General features: G+C 39.2%; 1 protein-coding gene across 2 annotated transcripts in view; it reads right to left on the bottom strand.

Annotated features, from left to right (window-relative positions):
* glra4a (glycine receptor, alpha 4a) overlaps nucleotides 1-18575 on the bottom strand; it is a 71486-nt gene that overhangs the window by 11857 nt on the left and 41054 nt on the right. The window contains exon 9 of one of the 2 annotated variants that reach the window (XM_080900974.1): nucleotides 12592-13406. The exons of the other annotated variant lie outside the window; for it this stretch is intronic. Coding sequence (XP_080757100.1) covers nucleotides 13113-13406 — 294 coding nt within the window. The 3' untranslated portion in view covers nucleotides 12592-13112. Of the gene's footprint in view, nucleotides 1-12591; nucleotides 13407-18575 lie in introns of those variants that run through there. 2 annotated transcript variants of the gene reach the window in all.

Raw genomic sequence — 18575 nt, 5'->3', positions numbered from 1 at the left:
CAAATGACATTTACTTTACTAAACCACAGCTACCCCTGCAACTAAAGCACAGCTGCCCTGCTGTAGCAAAATTGTCACTGGTCTGCTGTTCTTTATCTACCACTGATGTGTGGATTAGATTCAACTTATCAAATCCAGCAGCACCCAACTACAAGGCTACCAGCCTTGATTCTGGATGTCATGTTGTTTCCAGTGGGCTGCAGCAACCACAGGCTGTGAACAGGGAGAAAGGATGATTTCCATTTCTAGAAGAAAGAGGCTTTCCCCATAATGCACTTGGTTTATAAACACTGTGTCCTCACACAGAAAACACAGGGTGACATGTTCATTAAAGCACTTCACTTACTTTCCCATAAGGCAGAGCTACAGCGTGTCCCATATTTAAACCACATGAAAGCAGCCTTTTTTCTTATTTATTGCTGTGAACCCATAGCCTGGTTGCACCACTTCAGTTCCATGTAAAACAGTAAGGATAAAAAACAAGAGATGAGGCTGAGGTACATGACATTTTCCTCTAACAGTATCAGATCACCCACCTCAGTAGAAGGAGGATACACTCATACTGAAGGATCAGATATTTGGATGACAGGAATCGGGCTGGGAGACCTACCACGGCACTCACAGTTATCTGTGACTGCAGGTGGTGAAGCACACAAAATGCTTATAGTGCTGCAGTCTCTTCATGGATAAGCTATAGAGGCAATACCGTCCTTATAGTCTTGGTATCTAAGGTAGGGAGTCAGCGAGTGCTACTTCAACCTAGAGTGTGCTGGAGCTGCAAAGTTTTTCTTAATTGGCTTAGCACATACAAACAAATTTAAATATATTAAAAAAATAACTTGGCTAAATATAAAAAGAACCTCCACCATGTTTTAGCAATTCATGTTGCAGATTTCCTATATGAACTGATTGCATGCATCAAGGGCAAATATTAGAGATCACTTAAACGCTCGTCCAGAAACTGTTATATTGCTAAAATATGCAATAAGGTGGTATTGTTTAAAAAGAAAAGGGTCTACTTATTTTGCTCGAGAGGTCTGAAGTTAAACTGCATACTAATTTAGAGCAGAGACAAAGCAAAGAATTAGCACACTGACAGGGTCTTAGCGATTCAGCATTACCTTTGACCTGCTGCTGAAAACAGCTAAGATGAAGATGGAAAAGCTAACCTTAAGAGACATCCCAAGCATTCATTACCGTGCTGTGTTTGGCATTCGTTTGGATATGTGATATTTAGGGAAGGAACTTTTCTTTGCCCCGTCGTTAATTAGTGCAGAAGAAAATGACCTTTTTGAATTGTCAGAGCTGGTGCCACCTTCAAGTAAGGAATTGGAGGACATTTTTTTTATGATGCTATTTGTAGATCTATTTGAAGTATCTATTTTATTACAAGATACATTTGTATGTATTAGGGCCATTTTAGACCTTAGAAATTCGAGATATTTACAATGACAATAGGAACTTTTCACAGAAGTAAGGAAATATAGTGATAATGAGCAAGATCACCTGCTTATCTGTTTGTGAAACTTGTGTCTTTTGGGGTGTTTCGAGTCTACATGTGATACAGGTAAGGGAAAAGCAAGTGTGATCTTGCATTAAACCTGCAGTCTATCTGGAAGGACAACAGGGGGCAACTGACTGCAAAGAAAAAGGAAGTAAAGAAGTCTATAGGAAAACTGTCCTCTTGCGAGCTTAGTAAGCACTTAACCTGATGAGTTTATATTCTCAGTCATCACCACCGTAATGATGATTGTCTACATTATGGTCACTATTAGAGTAAAAAAACAAAAAGTAGAGTGTTCATTAGGAACTTCTAATTGGCCAGCTGTGACACTGTGAGTGGGCACACCCGGATGTCCTTATTCATCTGCATTACAAAGACAATAACAGTAAAGAACTTCACTGACCAGTCCTGGGTCATTTTGCAGTGACAACGTTCATCTTCAGTCCTTGGTTAAACAGTACTAAGCACTCCTCATTTCTTTATTCTTTGCCTACGAGAAGACTTTCTTTTAATTTGTGATTCTGAGCAGTAGCTCTGCAGGCTTTCTGAAGGCCTTTCAAAGGTTTTCTTTGGACAACGGCAGCCTTTTCACTATTTTCTTAGTCCATCTTTGTTCATGACCATTTTAAAAGGCTCGTTTTGACAATGGCACGCTTAAGAGAGAAAAACAAGGAGAAAGGGCTGAGATGAAAAATTACACATATAATTGTATGGAAAAATCAATGGCAACAGGTTTTATTGAATCCAGATTTTAATATTTTGGTTCAAATCATCATCAGTATGTCTGTGGAGGTCAGGAGGGTGGGCAACAGCCATCTCTAAAACACAGTGGAGGCTCTGTCATGTTTGCTGCTGCTGGCTGCATTTCAGCCAGTTGTGTTGGGGATCTTGTCAAAGTCGATATGAACAAAGTACCATCAGATTTTCACACAGCATGCAATTTTCAGATATGGAAAACAGCTGATTGGCAATGGCTTCGTTTTTCAGCATGACAATTAAAGTGGTCTTGAAACACTTTCGTGTCATGGAATTACCGACAGAGAGTGCAATCAACATTATTGGTAGAAAATGGAACAAAAGCCGGCCAACATTCAAGCAAGACATTAAGACTATCCTTCAACAAGCTTGGAGAACTACTCCTGAAGACTGCTTAAAGAAATTTCAAGAAAACTCGTCTAAAGACTTGAAGATATTTAATCGCGTATAGAGAGAAGGACAGTTGGCAACACATCAGCAAGTAATAACTCACTTCAAGTCTGCCACTTCAGGTCACAGTTGGTTCATTTTAATGGAAAGTCTTAGTGGGAAAACATACAGGCATGCAGACGTCTGCATGGACCCATGGGCATGAAAACATACAGTGCCAAAGCCAAATGCCCATGAAACCAAAGTTAGTGTGCAAATCCAAAGGTTAATAATCATCTGAAAAGTACGACCTCACGGCTAAAGCACAGGCAGATCCCATAATTACAATTATGCATTTCTTTAAATCCATATGTTACTAAAAAGTCTTTTTGGGGGCAGATAAGTTTTAGCTTCATTATTTCAGGTGCAATCAGTGTTAAACAGTACAGTATAAAATATAAGGTCATGTTTTTAATCAGCTTACAGAAATAAGCATTTGCCTGGAGGCTAATCAGGGGAAGCCAGAGAGTTTTACAGTGTTTTAAAGACAGCATAAATTATGGAGATGCAAAGTACAGTAAGGTGCGAACCCCCTTCATAACCATAAAAACACCAGGTTAGAGAGAAGTTACAGCTAACTCCAAAGACTGCTGCAAGGCCTGCAAAGCCAGGAATTATGCAAATGACTGGAGTTCACTGGAAGAGTTTAAATTTTGTTGGTGATCAACACCAACATGTTTTTATTTTCCCAAAGATAAACGCCCTGATGACCTCAACAGTTCAGACTGTGTCACAGGTGCTGGGGAGTTCACCTGACCTTCTGTTCTGTTCTGTAAAAACAATAGTCTCATTAATAAGCAATAACAATGAATCTGCTGAGGCCACAGCCTGAGCTCAACCTGCAGAAGGCATGCTACCAGGGAAAACACTGTACTTGTACAAGATGTGCTTCTACAGTGTTTTAGAGAAGATCCAGGTGAGTCTAGAGTTTCCCAAGGATCCAACTAAAATTCCAAAAATACCCCAGGATTAGAAGTGTACCTGCAGAGTTTTTAAAAAGGCTTTTACCCGAGAAAACTGACCGCCGCAGCTGCTTGACTGCGTGAACAAGAAGCATCTCTTGTCTGCTGCTCTTTAAATTTCTGATGCACTAAGACGGAGTGAACTTGAGGTTCTTAAATTGAACAGTAAAGTTGCATCATCCATTCATAAGAACCTTACAGTTCACTTTATAAATGCCCTCAGGAGAAGGTGGCCTTCAGGATAAAGTCTTTTTTGTTTCCAATGATAAAAAAATGTTTTGACTGAACTGGCAGCGTGACTGTGAAAAGTAATCCCCAAAACTAATTGAAAAGTGACATCAAACCAGCATTTCTCTGTATGCATGCTGTTATGCTTGTCTACAAAATAAATGAATTAGAAACACTGGCATACAAAATCAAAGTATCAAAGTCTCTGGTGTTCAACGACTTTGACTATGAGTCACAGAAATAGAAGCAATAAAAGGAATGACCATTCCTTAAGAACAGCGAATGACTGTGTAAGTCTCTTTTGCTCTTTATTTTTTATCTCTTTGGTGAGAAGCCAAAGAGACATTTAGCGGTCTTAACACACACTCACGCACACACGAAGGCACGTGCGTGTGCTCACACATGCACCGTCTCACAGGAAAATAATTATTTTCCCTCTTAGTTCACCACTCTGAGCCAAACACCTCCAACTCTGATTTGTGTCAGAGCAGCAGCAGCGGAAAAAGGACGCGAACTGTCTCCCTCTCCTACTCTCTTGGGCATTAATGACAGTGACAGTCGTGTCTGTTAGACAGGGGAGAGAAGGAGGTGGAGAAAATCCTCTGTTCACTTGCACAGCAGCAGGAGAGGTGGAACGGAGGCAGACGGCCCTGGGTTGGTGGGTTGGTGGGTACTTACTGCCTTTTTCTTTGCATTTAGTTTATCTTAATAAGGCAATGTGAAACACGAACAAGATGCGAGGATCATAATTATAAACTTGTTTTAAGTTATGGAAAATGGGATTAAGTATGTAAAAGAACCAATATCTCAATGCAATGTTTGTTTTTTTGTGAAAAATGAGCTAATTTGTTCTCTGTGGACTACACAGAGTTAGTCCTTTGAATAAACAGGAAAGATTTCCAGAGGAAAGCACTCTGCCTGTAGGTTTAAACACTTCTGCACTGGCTTTGTGTTCCAGACCTGGGCTGGGGTTGAATAATCGATTTAGCTTTGATAGGTTTCTAACTGAGTGAACTGACCCAGAGGTGTCTACATGGCATCCAAAACATGAGCTAGTCAAATTTTCTAAATACTAATGAGAAAAAGTTCTTTGGTGCTTCCTTTATTACATCGTTTATTTATTACATTTATTACATCAGGATACAACAGACCATCCTTTTTAAAAAAGGACAGGAGATCATCCCATAATTACTTTGTAAACCTACACAGTTTTTTTTAGTGTTTTTGTATTAATCACATGGTGTTTACATGTAATGAAATGTAAATATAAACTTAAATGGCCAAAACTCATAATCATAATCATAAATAATAAGTAACATAAGTGATGCAGATCATGTAAATATTAATATTGTCTTTTCAATTTTGGACAATAATATACAACGTGCTGTGAACCCTTAAAAGAAGTATCTGTTTCTCCTTGTATATATAAACATAATGCTGCTGTAATACAATGTAATTCTTATGAAACTGTTGCCTGAAAATGGAAAAATATATCTGAAAAAAACTGCAAAAAGTTATAATAACATGATCAAAGCAAATTTTCAGATGTTGAATTAAAAGACAAGAGTCGACATTGTGTTTTATTTAACAGACACTGACACTACAAAGCCAGTTTGCCTTAGTTGTGTTTAAGGTTGTTTTATCGTTAGTTTAATTTAACTGTTGTCAGACACTGAAAGCCTTAATAAAGGTTAGAGTTATGTTGGATCATCCATCCAGTTTGATGAAAAACTATGATGGCACGGGATTACAAACTTATCTCAGTGTGGCAAACATTTAATCTCCCTTTGTGAGTCATATGCATTCCCCTTTCCAACCTTCATGATTAAGTGCTATATGACGTACATGAGGGCATTTAGATCCTCTAACCACTGTTTGATTTTAAACTACCAGCACAAGTGTGAGGAGCCACATTAACAATTAACTGACACCAAGACACAGACTGAGGGGAAGGACTTGACTATTTATTCACGTGAGGTGATCAGGGAAGTGGAACTAGCTGGTGACACAAGTGAAAGCAATTACACAGGTGAAGACAGTCAGTCAAAATCAGACAGGGGAGAAAGCACTACTGAAACAAGAGACTAGCAAATAACCAATAAAATAAAACAGGAAATGAGTAACAGCCATAACTGAAACAAGGAAATGCAGAAACAAGTACTGAGATGTAAACCAAGTAGGTTTGAAAATATATATATCTTTGACCCCGACCTCTTAGCATTAGGCACATTTCTAGGTTTAATAGTCCTAAAACTGTCCGTTCTCTTCCCCCCTGGTCTCCTTTTATCAAATGTACATGTCCTTATGCCCCTGTCTTAATCCTGGTTACTTTTCTGGCATAAATCTTTCTGGCATTGCACAGATGACATACTTTATATGCAATACATTGCATTACATGTATTACTACTGTAATATGCAGAGGAACTGGCATCATTCCTAATTCAATCTTCAACTAAACTCTCCCCAGGAGTTTTAAAATCTTTTAAAGTGAAGTAATTCTGTGGTTGACATCATTTCAGTTGGTACCTATTCTCTCTACAGAGGGACAGGGAAGTGACTAAGTCCTTGTTTCTCCTGTTCACACACAAAGACTGTGCAGTGTGCATATACATCTATAAGCATTATCCATGTAAACCTTGAGCTGCAGTCTTCCCAGCTGTAGGGCTTCTCTCAGATGTTGGAATTACAGAAATGTAGAAGCACAGCAAGGGATTAGTGGAAATGAAACCACATGGGATTTCTTGTATAAGTATACACAGTGAGGAGTTTTTCAGTGCTGCTTGAAATATAGTTTTTTTTTGTCTTTTGCAGTGTTCTTGAAGAAATATTTTCTTGTCTCAGGTTGGAGGAATGGTTTAAAATGAGCAGACTGGATGTCTATCTGTCTGTATTTGAAAGATCCAGCTGACGCATCAATCATGGCTACATCTAGTGTCGAGTCATATAACCGGGCTGGACTCCAGCTTCACGTGTTTGCCTGGCTATCTAGCTAATATTAAAAGGCTGTCTGCTAGGCATGTTTTTTGAATGTGCAAAAATGTCAGGGTATAGATGAATGTCTGAACATTGTTGTTGCAAGAAGAGCAGAAAAGGTTGTTGATGGGTTTGTCTATTGAATTATTTACTAAAGCTTCAACACTGTGTCCAGTGCCTTTTCACAGCTTTCTAAACTTACAGCAGTTAGTTTCAAGAATTTGGCTGCAAATTCTTCATTAACAAAAGACGACATCACCTGTTTTTTGGTGTATCGAGCTGTGGAAGTAGTGGCTCCTAAAAAAGCTACAAAGCTGTGGTGCAAAAAAGGTGTTTTTTTTCTCATGGAAGTCTTCTTTACCTTACAATATAAAAGGAACATGAAACAATTTTTCTGATGATTTGGCACTATATAAGTAAAATTGAGTATCATGTTGTATTGACTGAAAGGAAGTTACTGTGTCTAGACTTGGAGATGATAAACTCACTGTTTATTTTATCTCCCTTTTAGCCGTTTTCCATATATCATATTTCTTGAGTACCTGCCGTGGATTTTCAGGAGATCTGAAGCACTATTTCCAAAGGATGCGGCATTTCACAAAACAGAAAAAGCACAGGATTTGAAATTAAACCTTCACTTGAAGTGTTTGTCAGGGGGATTTTGATTGCACTACTACCCAAAGAATAATGAATACGTATACACTGAAAAGCGCACTGGGCACCAAATAGTCACATAGATCCAGCTGCATGTGTGTCATTGTATAATGGATCATCAGTAGAGGAAACACAGGATATTTGCATGAAACCATTGTACCACCTACATAGTACTGAATTCACAAGTATGCCTATGGGGGAAGAAAAAGGTGTATTTAAAGTGCAAGGACATCTCTATCCAAATGCTGGGTGACATTCACAAGATTTGCAGCCATAATGTTGTGTGGAACCAGCAGTTTCCTCTGTTTACTCTCATATATTTAAAGGTGACACGTGTAGCATTGTCTCACCAATGCATCACTGTCAAAAGAAGGCAATATTTTCCCCTTGGATGCTATATTTCTTTATCTAGCATTCTGCTATGAAGGTTCTTATACAAGCAGGGGTATATTTGTGTGATAAATGCTTGGCAACAGTGATCTAACTCATAAGCTCTGATTAAAATTATATCATCTATCTATGCTACACTAGGTTTATTTTTGATGGTTCCTAAAGCATTTTTTCCAACTAGATAAACAGCAGTTTGCTCAACTGATCTAAGACATTTTTAATGAGGACCTGAAGAGAAGAGCCAACGACTAAAGGCACGTACAATTTTGTCTGCAGAGAACAGGTGAAATGCTTATACTATGAGAGAAGAGTATTGATTGCAGGTCTTAGGTTGCACTCTTCAGTTTTAGCTCTGGCACTACTGACATTCAGTGAAAATGGGGAGGGGGGGAAAGCTGTTAATCACTCCCAAGTAGAGCAGGGCGATATGGCCAAAAATATTTATCACGATATATATTTGAAAATTTGCGATAACGATATAACCGACGATATAATTGATGCGAGACAAAATACAACTCCACAACATTACTAGTGCAAAAAGACAACCTTCCATTTATTTTCACTTAAACAAGAAGCTGGTTTTTATGTACATTAAAGCTTTATAAAAATGTAACAGTGCAAATGCAAATTCCTTGCTGAAAGTTTAACCAAAAGGCATTTCCAGTAGAAATGGGCTGACATGTCCTGAGCATAACCATGTATAATATCCACTGAAGTCAAAAAGAGGTGCTTTGCAACATTAAACTGCAGTGTGCAGTACACATTTTTCGGACCATAAGGTGCACGGGATTATAAGGCACATTAAGCGAAACAAAGCAGTCAGATAAATCAAACTTTATTAAACTAATTCTTCTTGCTTCCTCCACTTCTGTACCATTGATTCCTTAATGTTGAATTCTCTGCAGCTGCTCTATTCCCATGTTGTTGCAGTATATTAATGACTAACCTCGTATTGTGGATGGATTATCTCAGTTGTTCTCCTGACTGAAGTTTGGTCCGTTTACAGCATCCTGCCATGCGATTGCATTTGTCTCTAACCATGAAGAACCTTCACGTTAACTTTTATAAGTGGAAAAGTGTTAGTGTTCGTCCTCCAGCTTCACTGTTTATGTTATGCTAACATAGCTGTGTCGCTAGCGATCACGTAGCACATCATTATATACCAGCTAGCCCAACTTCAGTAACCCTACAAACATCACTGCTGTTTAGTTTCCTGTCTTCATTTATGTTGGAAGTGATAGCAGAGCTGTACGTTTGATTTTTTTTTCAGAAATCTCTCAGTCAGAACATGCTATATCATGCTTAGGTAACTAGCGAAACTAGCGAGCTAACTTCCGCTAGCTTCCTGCTAACTTCTAACTCCGTTAAATGTAATAACTTTTGTTTTCATGGATGCCTGGAAGTTAAACTTCATAGTTACACCTGGTAAAGCAGCAATGCTGATCGTTTTATTAAAGATGAAAGAATTTAGACAGTTTTTAACTCTAAGTGATGCTGCAGTGTTGTTTGACCTGAAGCATACGGAGCTTAGGACCCAGATTACTCCCAGATTTAAGAGCATCTTAGTCCGACAAATACGACAATAACAACGGCCGCTTGCATGTTCTGCAAAAAAATGTGCTTTGTTGTGTATCTGACGGACAAACACCAAACCAGTTCCACATCACTGAAGTTGCACCATTTTTACAAACCAATTCTGGTTCATCTGTTTCATTCAACGACCGGCCATGTGCGTATGAAAACAAAGGCACTGCGCATGCGCGTTTTACTCCCATTCTATCGCGATATTTCATTTTCCTATCGTTGCCTAACATTATACCGGTATTATCGTGAACGGTATAACATGGCCCAGCCCTACTCCCAAGGGAGACAGTAAAGGCATACCTCGAACATGATGACCAGCAGCTCCATCAAACGCATATTCCTTTCTCCCGTGCTCACTGTATGTTTATTCATACACAATCACATGGCTTAAAGTCATGTGTGTCATTTGTCAGCATTGAGCATTCCCTGGAGAAGGCCTTCAAATAAACAGTCACACATAGCACATGACTGGATGCATGTAAATCCGGTTGGAACAATGAATATTTTATGTTTTCATTTGGGTCCGTTCTTCCGTTGGGACTAATTTATAAATCAGTTGGTTTAATGGCTTTGGTTTTCTTTTTGGTGCCTTGTGGCAGTGCATGGGTTAAGGGTTTTTATTAAAGTCTCTTGGGAATTTGTGTGTAATGAAAGTTAGGGTGCAAATCCAGCCAGCATAGCAAAGATCTTGCTTTATTGGAATCCATCAGTCTTCCTCTGTCCTCAAAATAATGCACATTTTGAGCGGACATGCTGTTTTCTCGAAGAGGCAATAGAGCATAGTGTGCCAGAAATCACTGGGCCTATTTTGCGTGTGTCAGTCAATTGAAGATTTAGAAAAGCTTCTTATTTTGTAACAAATATGCTGTTTTCCCCCCTCAGAGTCAAAACGATTCCATCTCTGACTTACAATGAAAGGAGGCTACGCTGTGCGATACTATTTGTTTCGGATGTGAGAAATTTTGGTTAGTGTTTTGAGTTTTAAAATGTAATTTGACCTTTTGTTGTGTGGGTATCAACAATGTAAAATCTGAATGTCTGTATTGAGAAATTGGTTTTCGGTTCTGCAAACTGGCTATGTTTGTTGTTTTTGCAGCCAGGAACACTGAAATTTACACAGATCTACATTAGAATGCAACTAGATCTGGTTTTTTGACCAGCCAAAACAGAGCATATTTGGACTGGAAATTGCAAAAGGAAACAACAGCCATATGGGTACAATGCAAACTTTCTTCAGTCTTCCTTATTTATTAGTTTTGTTTCCTTAGACTGTTAAAACACTGGATTTTTACTCACCAAAAGTACAGCACAAATTTCCTACCATATTATTATTTGTCAGAAAACCTCATTAAAATGGTCCAAAAGGAATCAACAGCACAGCACACACAGTGGAAACTACAGGCAATGACAGCAACCTGCAGTTGCAAGGTGGTTTTAAGTGCAGCTCAGTATACCTCAGGATATTCTATTTCAGGTTAGCCACTGTTAACAACTGCTCACTAACCAGCCACAGAATAGACACTTTTCTCTACCTCAATCCTTGGTGTTCATACTTTGTTTAAATGCAATGTTCTGCTGTCGGAGCTTTCTTCTTGGGATTCATGTGGACCCACCATCTACGAGCATAGCCCTGCATGGCAACTGCACTCATCAATGGCAACAGTCTCTAACTAGGAGGAAAACACACCTTACATCACACAAAAAACTTCTCAAGAGTGCCTAAAGTTACAAGAAGATGGGCCGAACCGTAGAAATTACAAACTCCCCAGATGCCAGTCTGATTGAATGAGCCATAGTAAACTCCCACAGTCCAAACCCTCCTAGCTTACCCAAGGGATCCACTACAAACACCCACAACCACCATGGATTAAACCGATGAGATGTAAAGTGTCAATTTGTGACTTTTGTTTAAATAGAGTTAGACATGGGAAGGATTCTAATCTCAATTAACTAGAGGCAAAAAAGCAAATCAGCTTATTTCCCCAAATTTCCTCAAACTAATGTCCTAAAGGCTTCAGATTAAAGGGAAATGCATTAGCCATGGCATGCAACAGTCAACACTTTTGACATTTGCATGCCCTTGCAGACTGTTTTAGAAATTTAAGCTGTCACAAGCAAGTATGAAGGACTTCAAGGTACGTGTCCTTCAAGCTGAGGCAAAGAGTCCAATGTGTAAATGCTTTTTACATTTATATAACAGTAGCTCCTTATTTAAATCTTTCATCCAGTACGTTAGATTTTGATTCCAAAAATGGCAACATATAGGATAATATTTAACCCAGTAAAGTTTAAAGCACAAACCCCCCCCCCCCCCCCCCCCCAGAACCCTATTGATATAAGAGCAGGCAGATGAAACACACACATACACTAAAGGATTCTCACACACGCATTTTCATTACCAGGGGAACCATACAATACAGAGGAGTTGATTAGGATTGCCAACAAAAGGACAGTAGGCTCTGGCTGCCTCTCTGAATTCATTGTCATTAGCAGTGGAACACCAAGCCCTTTTCAAACTCATTAGTTGATAAAACAACCCTCTGATTTCCCATTAAAAAACCCATTCGTCCTCCCTCACTGGCGATGCTCTCCCTCTACTGCATCCCTGAATTTCCACACCTTCCAAACCACTCCTGAGGATAGCAGCCCTTATGCAAACTTTCAGTGAGTTCCTGCTAGATTTAGTATGCAAGTGACATGTTATCACAAATCAAACTCCAACAATCTTAATGTCAATTTAAGATTTTGCATCTGTAACATTTGTAATAATTCTTTATTCAGAACCTTTTTTAAATTTCTTTCCACTTGGGGTTTCAGAGCTGATGGCTGCTATTAAATGAATGCAATAGAAAAGTAATTGTGTGTGATTCAGCTATTCTGTGACTGATTTCTTTGACTACATTGTCCCTCCACCCCCCAAAACGAATCATTTGAATACCAAGGTTAAAGAGAAGCAGAATCATTTCTGTTTTCCTGGCAGAATAACAATTTATTTAATTTATTTAAATTTAGACAAAAGGAAATACATATTTGTGCTTTGTGCAGTATAATGAACAGCTTTGTTATATACACTTTTATACACCATTATATATAATCTCTTGTTACAGATACTTAAACTGAATGATCATCACGTACTGAATAGTCAGAAATATCAAAGACCCCCTTCCCCTCCCCGCCCGTACTGTTTGCACCCATTTGTTAAAGTTGTTTAAAAAAAATATTTTCAAAAACATTCATTCAAAGCTGGGTAGTGTCAAAATTCAAGTCAGAATGTCTTGTTCAGCCAGGACCAACTTCGCTGAAATCATTTATCCATCTTTTGAAGCAAAGGTCATGAACCCAAAAGTACCGTTAGTGTCTCGTCTCTGCTGTAATCCAGGCAAATCAATCCAAGACGGAAATGCACACAACAGCCAGAAACCACGCAGCATAATCTAGTTTCTCTCGACTGCTCTATGTCCAAGATCCTGAAGACGCACCTGAGCACAACATTTTTATTTTTAGCAGTGGTTCTGAGAAGCAGATGTGCCTTTTGACACGGTTCCTCACTGTAATGTAGATTGACAGGCAGTTTTGGTTTCGAGAAAACAAACAAACAAACAAACAACAACATCCCAGACTGGCAGAGTGTTTTACAAATTTGCATGGATGTCTTCATGTCGCAGCACTTTATAGGTGACCCAGTAGAAGATGTTAAATATGAGAAAGCTCAGGGGGAAAACGGCTCTGGATATGGTGTCAATTCGTTTGGCTCGGTCCACGAAACGCTTGTGAAGCACTTCTCCATCAAACATGGTAATTGGAGGTGGTGGTGGGGTGAACACGCTGGCTCCTTCCACAGCAGTGCCATCCTTGGTCTGCAGGCAGTGACCCAGGCCATAACCCCGGAAGTAAAAACCGCGGCTCTCCCTCACCAGTTCCTCCTCCTGTGGAGTCAAGCAGGGAAAAACAGATTGGCCTCTCGCTGTCAACATGGATTAGCATACAGCTTTCCACATTTCCGCTCAGTGGCTTATTCTTAAATGCGTCTGTGGTGTAGTAGCACAAAAGGGCGGCGCAGTGTAAGAATGAGATCACCCAAACAACAAATAGCAAAAAGAAAAAAAGAAAAAGTTGTGTTTTCTAAAATGTTCTGTCAAATTCCTGACATTTGTTTTTTTTTTAATAAAATAGCTTAAACAGAAGGAAAAAAAATGATTGAAAACCTTGAGATTGAAAACGGTGATGATTTGTCACCAAGTGTATTAGAGATGGCACGATACCACTTTTTTATGTCCGATACCGATACCGATATCATAAATTTGGATATCTGCCGATACCGATATGAATCCGATATAGTGTTTTTTAATCAACAAAACTGTTTTTTAAAATATCTTGCTGCATTTTGCAAGTCTGCAAGTTCATACTCAAGTTTAAAACAACAACTACACTAAAGCTATTCTGTTATACCTGTATACAAAAAAAATATTTCATAGTTCAGCAATACTGATCAATCTAATAAACTTAGACCTACACCATCCTCCCTATTCTGGTATTTTAAAGAGTACTTAGCGTAAATATTAAGCAACCTAACTAATAGGGTTCCAACTCCCAGCAACAACAAAAATAAAAAAATAAAAAATAGGGAACCACCCCTCACGCTCCACCTCATGATGCTTAATCGACGTAATCAACCTTAATTTGATGAAGTGTGAAAAAAATGCACAGAAATCAATTATTTTTCAAGAAATATTAAATAGATTCAACATCTTTCTTCAACAAAATTGCAGACTGCACAGATGGTACCTTCCCAAAGTAAAAAGTACTATAGCTTACTAGGGTATATATATTAGACTTAATAGTCACTATATACAGTAATTGACTTTATTCATTTTACATCAAATTAAAACTTTGGGTGTCAAATAATTATTTATTAAAAGCTCGACATTTTAAATGAGAATAAGAAAGAAAAGTATGTCTTTGTGCCCCCTTTTCCCTGTTCATGCCCTATCGGCCCCCCTGGCTAAACTTTGCTAGATCCGCCCCTGCACAGTTACCAGCGTCAGCTGTAGAAAAAGATCCTGGAGTAGAAAGTAATATTAAATAAATTCTAACAACAGCTGATCAAGCTTAAACGTGCTGCTGTTGTTCAGCCGATGGTTTCCTCTTTCTGGTGCAAAGTGGGCCAAAAACAAACAAGAGAGACGGACTCGCGACAGAAAAGCCGATCAGCTGATCATTAAGCAGTTTCACGATTGAAGTAGCAGCCGGAGAGCGAGAGGCAGTCGCTTGTTAAGCTTAACGCAGGAATGCTTTACATTCAGAGATGGACTTACACACTTGCTTTACTTCTCTCGGGGATAACTTTGTCGGAGATGAAATGCCGGGTTGCTAGCGAAGCTCCACATGCTATCCAGACCACCGACAGGTCCCGCATGCCACAGCCGCTCTATCACTTGATGCATACTGCTCCGACGTGCTAACGTTCTGAGGCGAGTTACAGCGTGTTGCAAGTTTTGTGAGGTGCTTTCGTGATATTTAATGGATCGGATTACATTTTTTATTTTTCTCCGATATCCGATCCAGTAATTTAGGTCAGTATCGGACCGATACCGATACGTAATATCGGATCGGTCCATCTCTAAAGTGTATAACACCAGCCTAAGTTTAGAAGAATTACATTTAAGAGAAACAGAAGTCAAAACTCAAGCAAACTTACAATACATACATAAAACTGTATTGAAAAGCAACATTGTTACATTAGATTCAGAGCTGAAAAAACATCAACATCTGTTTCGCTTAAAACTAAATAAGTAGTGATTTTTCAAAAACTAGAAAAATTCAGCAATCATCTGAAAGCACAAATAAACTGTTAAACTGTAGCAGTTTACTTTGTAGTGCTGCATGCTTCTGCTGCCACAGTTATATCAGCATCAGCATAGGTAGCAGACAGTCAGTAGAGATAACTGCTAGCAATATGAAACGGGCAGGTGCAAAGTCCAACTCCTTTCAACTCTGAGGTGAGCTACCAATGGGAGCAAAGAACACCGGTACCTGAAGGCTTTTACACACCAAGTGCACTGTGAAAAAAACGACACAAAATTCTTCGGGCTTCTTCAGATGTGACCTCGTAGTGTAACGTATATAAACACAGCAAGTGTTCCATCGTAGCGGAAAACGTAGACCGCAAAAAAGTCTGCATCAAGTGATCGTAAGCTGGTCCTGGTTTTTTTTTTTAAAACAACGAAAGGAAGAAATGGAGATTCTGGGTTCATCCCAGTCTCAAGAGAAGGGTTTGATCCAGAGTTGAAGCTGTATCATGTTTCACACATATTTCAGGAAGTCAGTGGGGCAGAATTGGGAACATCTGAGGAGGCAGAGAAACGATACCAAAGAGCTAATTGACCCGGATCAGCGTCTGGCTGTGGGTTGGAGGTAAACCAGTATTATTTCAGTATTTCCGTATCATCATATATTCAATATCAGTGTATGTTTTAAGCTCCAAGTGCAATTGCTGCCAAATGCAGTGGTTTAACTGGTCAGATCGGTTTATTTTCATGAAATGAAAAGAAAAAAAAATCAAGCTTGATCTGAAAAAATAAATGTTGCAAATTTGTCCAGTGAAATTATGCATCTGGTGTGTGAGAGCTGTAACATGTGACCACTTGCACAGTTAGAGTCTACTGTAGGGTGATAGACTGAGCCCACAATACTGCCAGAAATATGATATTTTCATATTAAATCATGCATTTGGATTTGATGATGATACTGGGAACAGAGAGAAGAGCTTGGGTCCATAGGCTGACTATCAAAAATGTGACTTCTTCCAGATTATCCTAAGAGCTTCAAAATTTGCCTGCCGTATCCCTGAAGATGTTGAGTTTAAAGTAGATTAAAAGTATCTGTAACAATCTACTTCATTCAAACAACCAAAGAAGTGAAAATGAGGGCATCTTCTTTTTGCCACTCTGAAAATAATAACCCCCATCTATCCCCTTTTCAAAGTTACAGAATGACAGACCTTTCAGAATGTTAATAAAATGGCTCAAAATATTAATAAAGTCATGATCTGGCATTATGCTTTGATGAATGGCTATGCACTTTTTTTAAACAGTTATTGAGACACTGTTCCCGCCCTTTGAAGAGAATATTAATAGACATGCAGCTTAACTCTGACAGCCCTCTGACACTTTGAGAGATTCACTTTAGCAGGGGAAAGTGAAGATGTGGGATCTAAATTGGATGATTAGTAGTCAGTGTGAAGGGCCCTGAAAGCTCTGATCCCCGTGTCCCGCCTCTCTCTGTTTCTCTCTCACTGACCCCGGCAGCTCTCTGGTTCTCTGCTGAATGTCGTTTCTCAGTACTGTACAGATTTGGCAGAAAGATACTAAGAGTGCACATCTAACTTACTGTAAACTTACACCTTGCGACCAACTTTCTGCTACTGCACTGGTAAACTGCACTATGCAACAGGTGGATAGGGAATACACTGCTCTTCTAGCACAGCTTAATTATCCCTCTGCCACCTTAAACGATACAGAACATCATGTGCTAAAGTCTAATGGTGCATTTCTCTAAAGATAATAGGCGCTCATCTCTGCCCTGTACTCTCCGCAGCAGCTATACTGGCATAACTTCAACTGAACCCGCTCTGATTACCACATTGTGCTCTGTGGAGAGTAAAGTTATTGTCTAAAAACACAAATGATCAGAACAGGCGAGCTATTTTTTTTTCCTGCTTTAGTAAAATTTCATGTGTTTCATGATCTTTAATTACATCGGTTAGTCATTTTACCTGTGAATAACTATGCTTACTCACTGGTACAGAATTAGTTAGATCATTAACATCATTGAATATAAAATGTGCATCTGAGTAAGGACTAATCTTTCAAACTATTACAATGGAAATACATTTTCAGTGTTATATGTCATCACTGAGCTGGGATTGGACAAGCGAAAGAAAATGGATGAGTCAATGGATGGACTGTATCACTGAAAGAAGAGTGTCCAGAAAATATGTAGGACACAGCTGAAAGGTTACAATGACAGGCAGTGATTGTTCTGCCACTGCACCAGAAACAGATGATTCTGTAGTAAACAAACAATAAAAATAAAAATAAATCACTGGGGGGTTCAGAATTTTTGAAAACCACTATCAGTGAACCAAATAAAACATGAGAAGAAACAACGTTTAAAAACAAAATCCAGGGTATGTCCAAATGTACACGGGTACTTTTGAAAATGAAGCTTTTTTTCTATGCGTTTGGGCCTTTAGGGCAGGGATAGCTCAGTAGGTAGAGTGGTGGCCCCATGATCGAAAGGTCGGTGGTTCGACTCCACTGAACGGCTACCCTGAGGTACCCCTGAGCAAGGTACCGTCCCTACACACTGCTCCCCGGGTGCTGCATTGGTGGCTGCCCACTGCTTCACTGGGTGAATGGGTTAAATGCAGAAGAACTATTTCCCTATGGGGACTAACACGCACACTTTATTACACTTTCGTCCACACGTAAATGGCGTTTTGAGATTTTTAAAAACTCCTGCCAGGACGGAGAGTTTCGAAAACTCACGCAACGTCAAAGGTGTGCGCCTTTTTTGACGTCATCCTGTGCGCCACATAATTGTGTACACGAGATAAATTTCTACAATAGACTACATACTGTTGCTGTTTGTCTTACTATATGCAGCTTTTACACGCTTACATATACACACGCAGTTACTGTCTCTCCATTTAGAAAAGACCAAAGACTGCTTCTATGCTTCATGTGTTTACTCTTTCCCGTCCAGGCTTCTAGACTTCTGATTGGCCAAGATTTCTACATGGTTAGGATTATGTCGGCACCTGTTGCTTTAGCCCCAGACAGACCACCACCTGACCAAGACCAGACCAAGCTCAATCAAAACTGAAATGAGGCAAAGTGAATAACTGCATTGTGGTCTGACAAATAAAGTCGAATATTCTCTGGACATCATGAAGCCGTGGTTTCAGCTTGTTATCAATACACAATTCAAAAGTTTACATCTGTTACTGTACTGGGGTCCATATCTAATAGCTTCCTCCTCCGTGAAGGCACTATTAATGCGGAATCATATTGAATGACACATTTCAAGTTTTA

Source organism: Rhamphochromis sp. 'chilingali' (assembly GCF_963969265.1).
Source record: "Rhamphochromis sp. 'chilingali' genome assembly, chromosome: 13".
Taxonomy (NCBI): domain Eukaryota; kingdom Metazoa; phylum Chordata; class Actinopteri; order Cichliformes; family Cichlidae; genus Rhamphochromis; species Rhamphochromis sp. 'chilingali'.
This window is presented reverse-complemented; position numbering and strand designations above follow the sequence as displayed.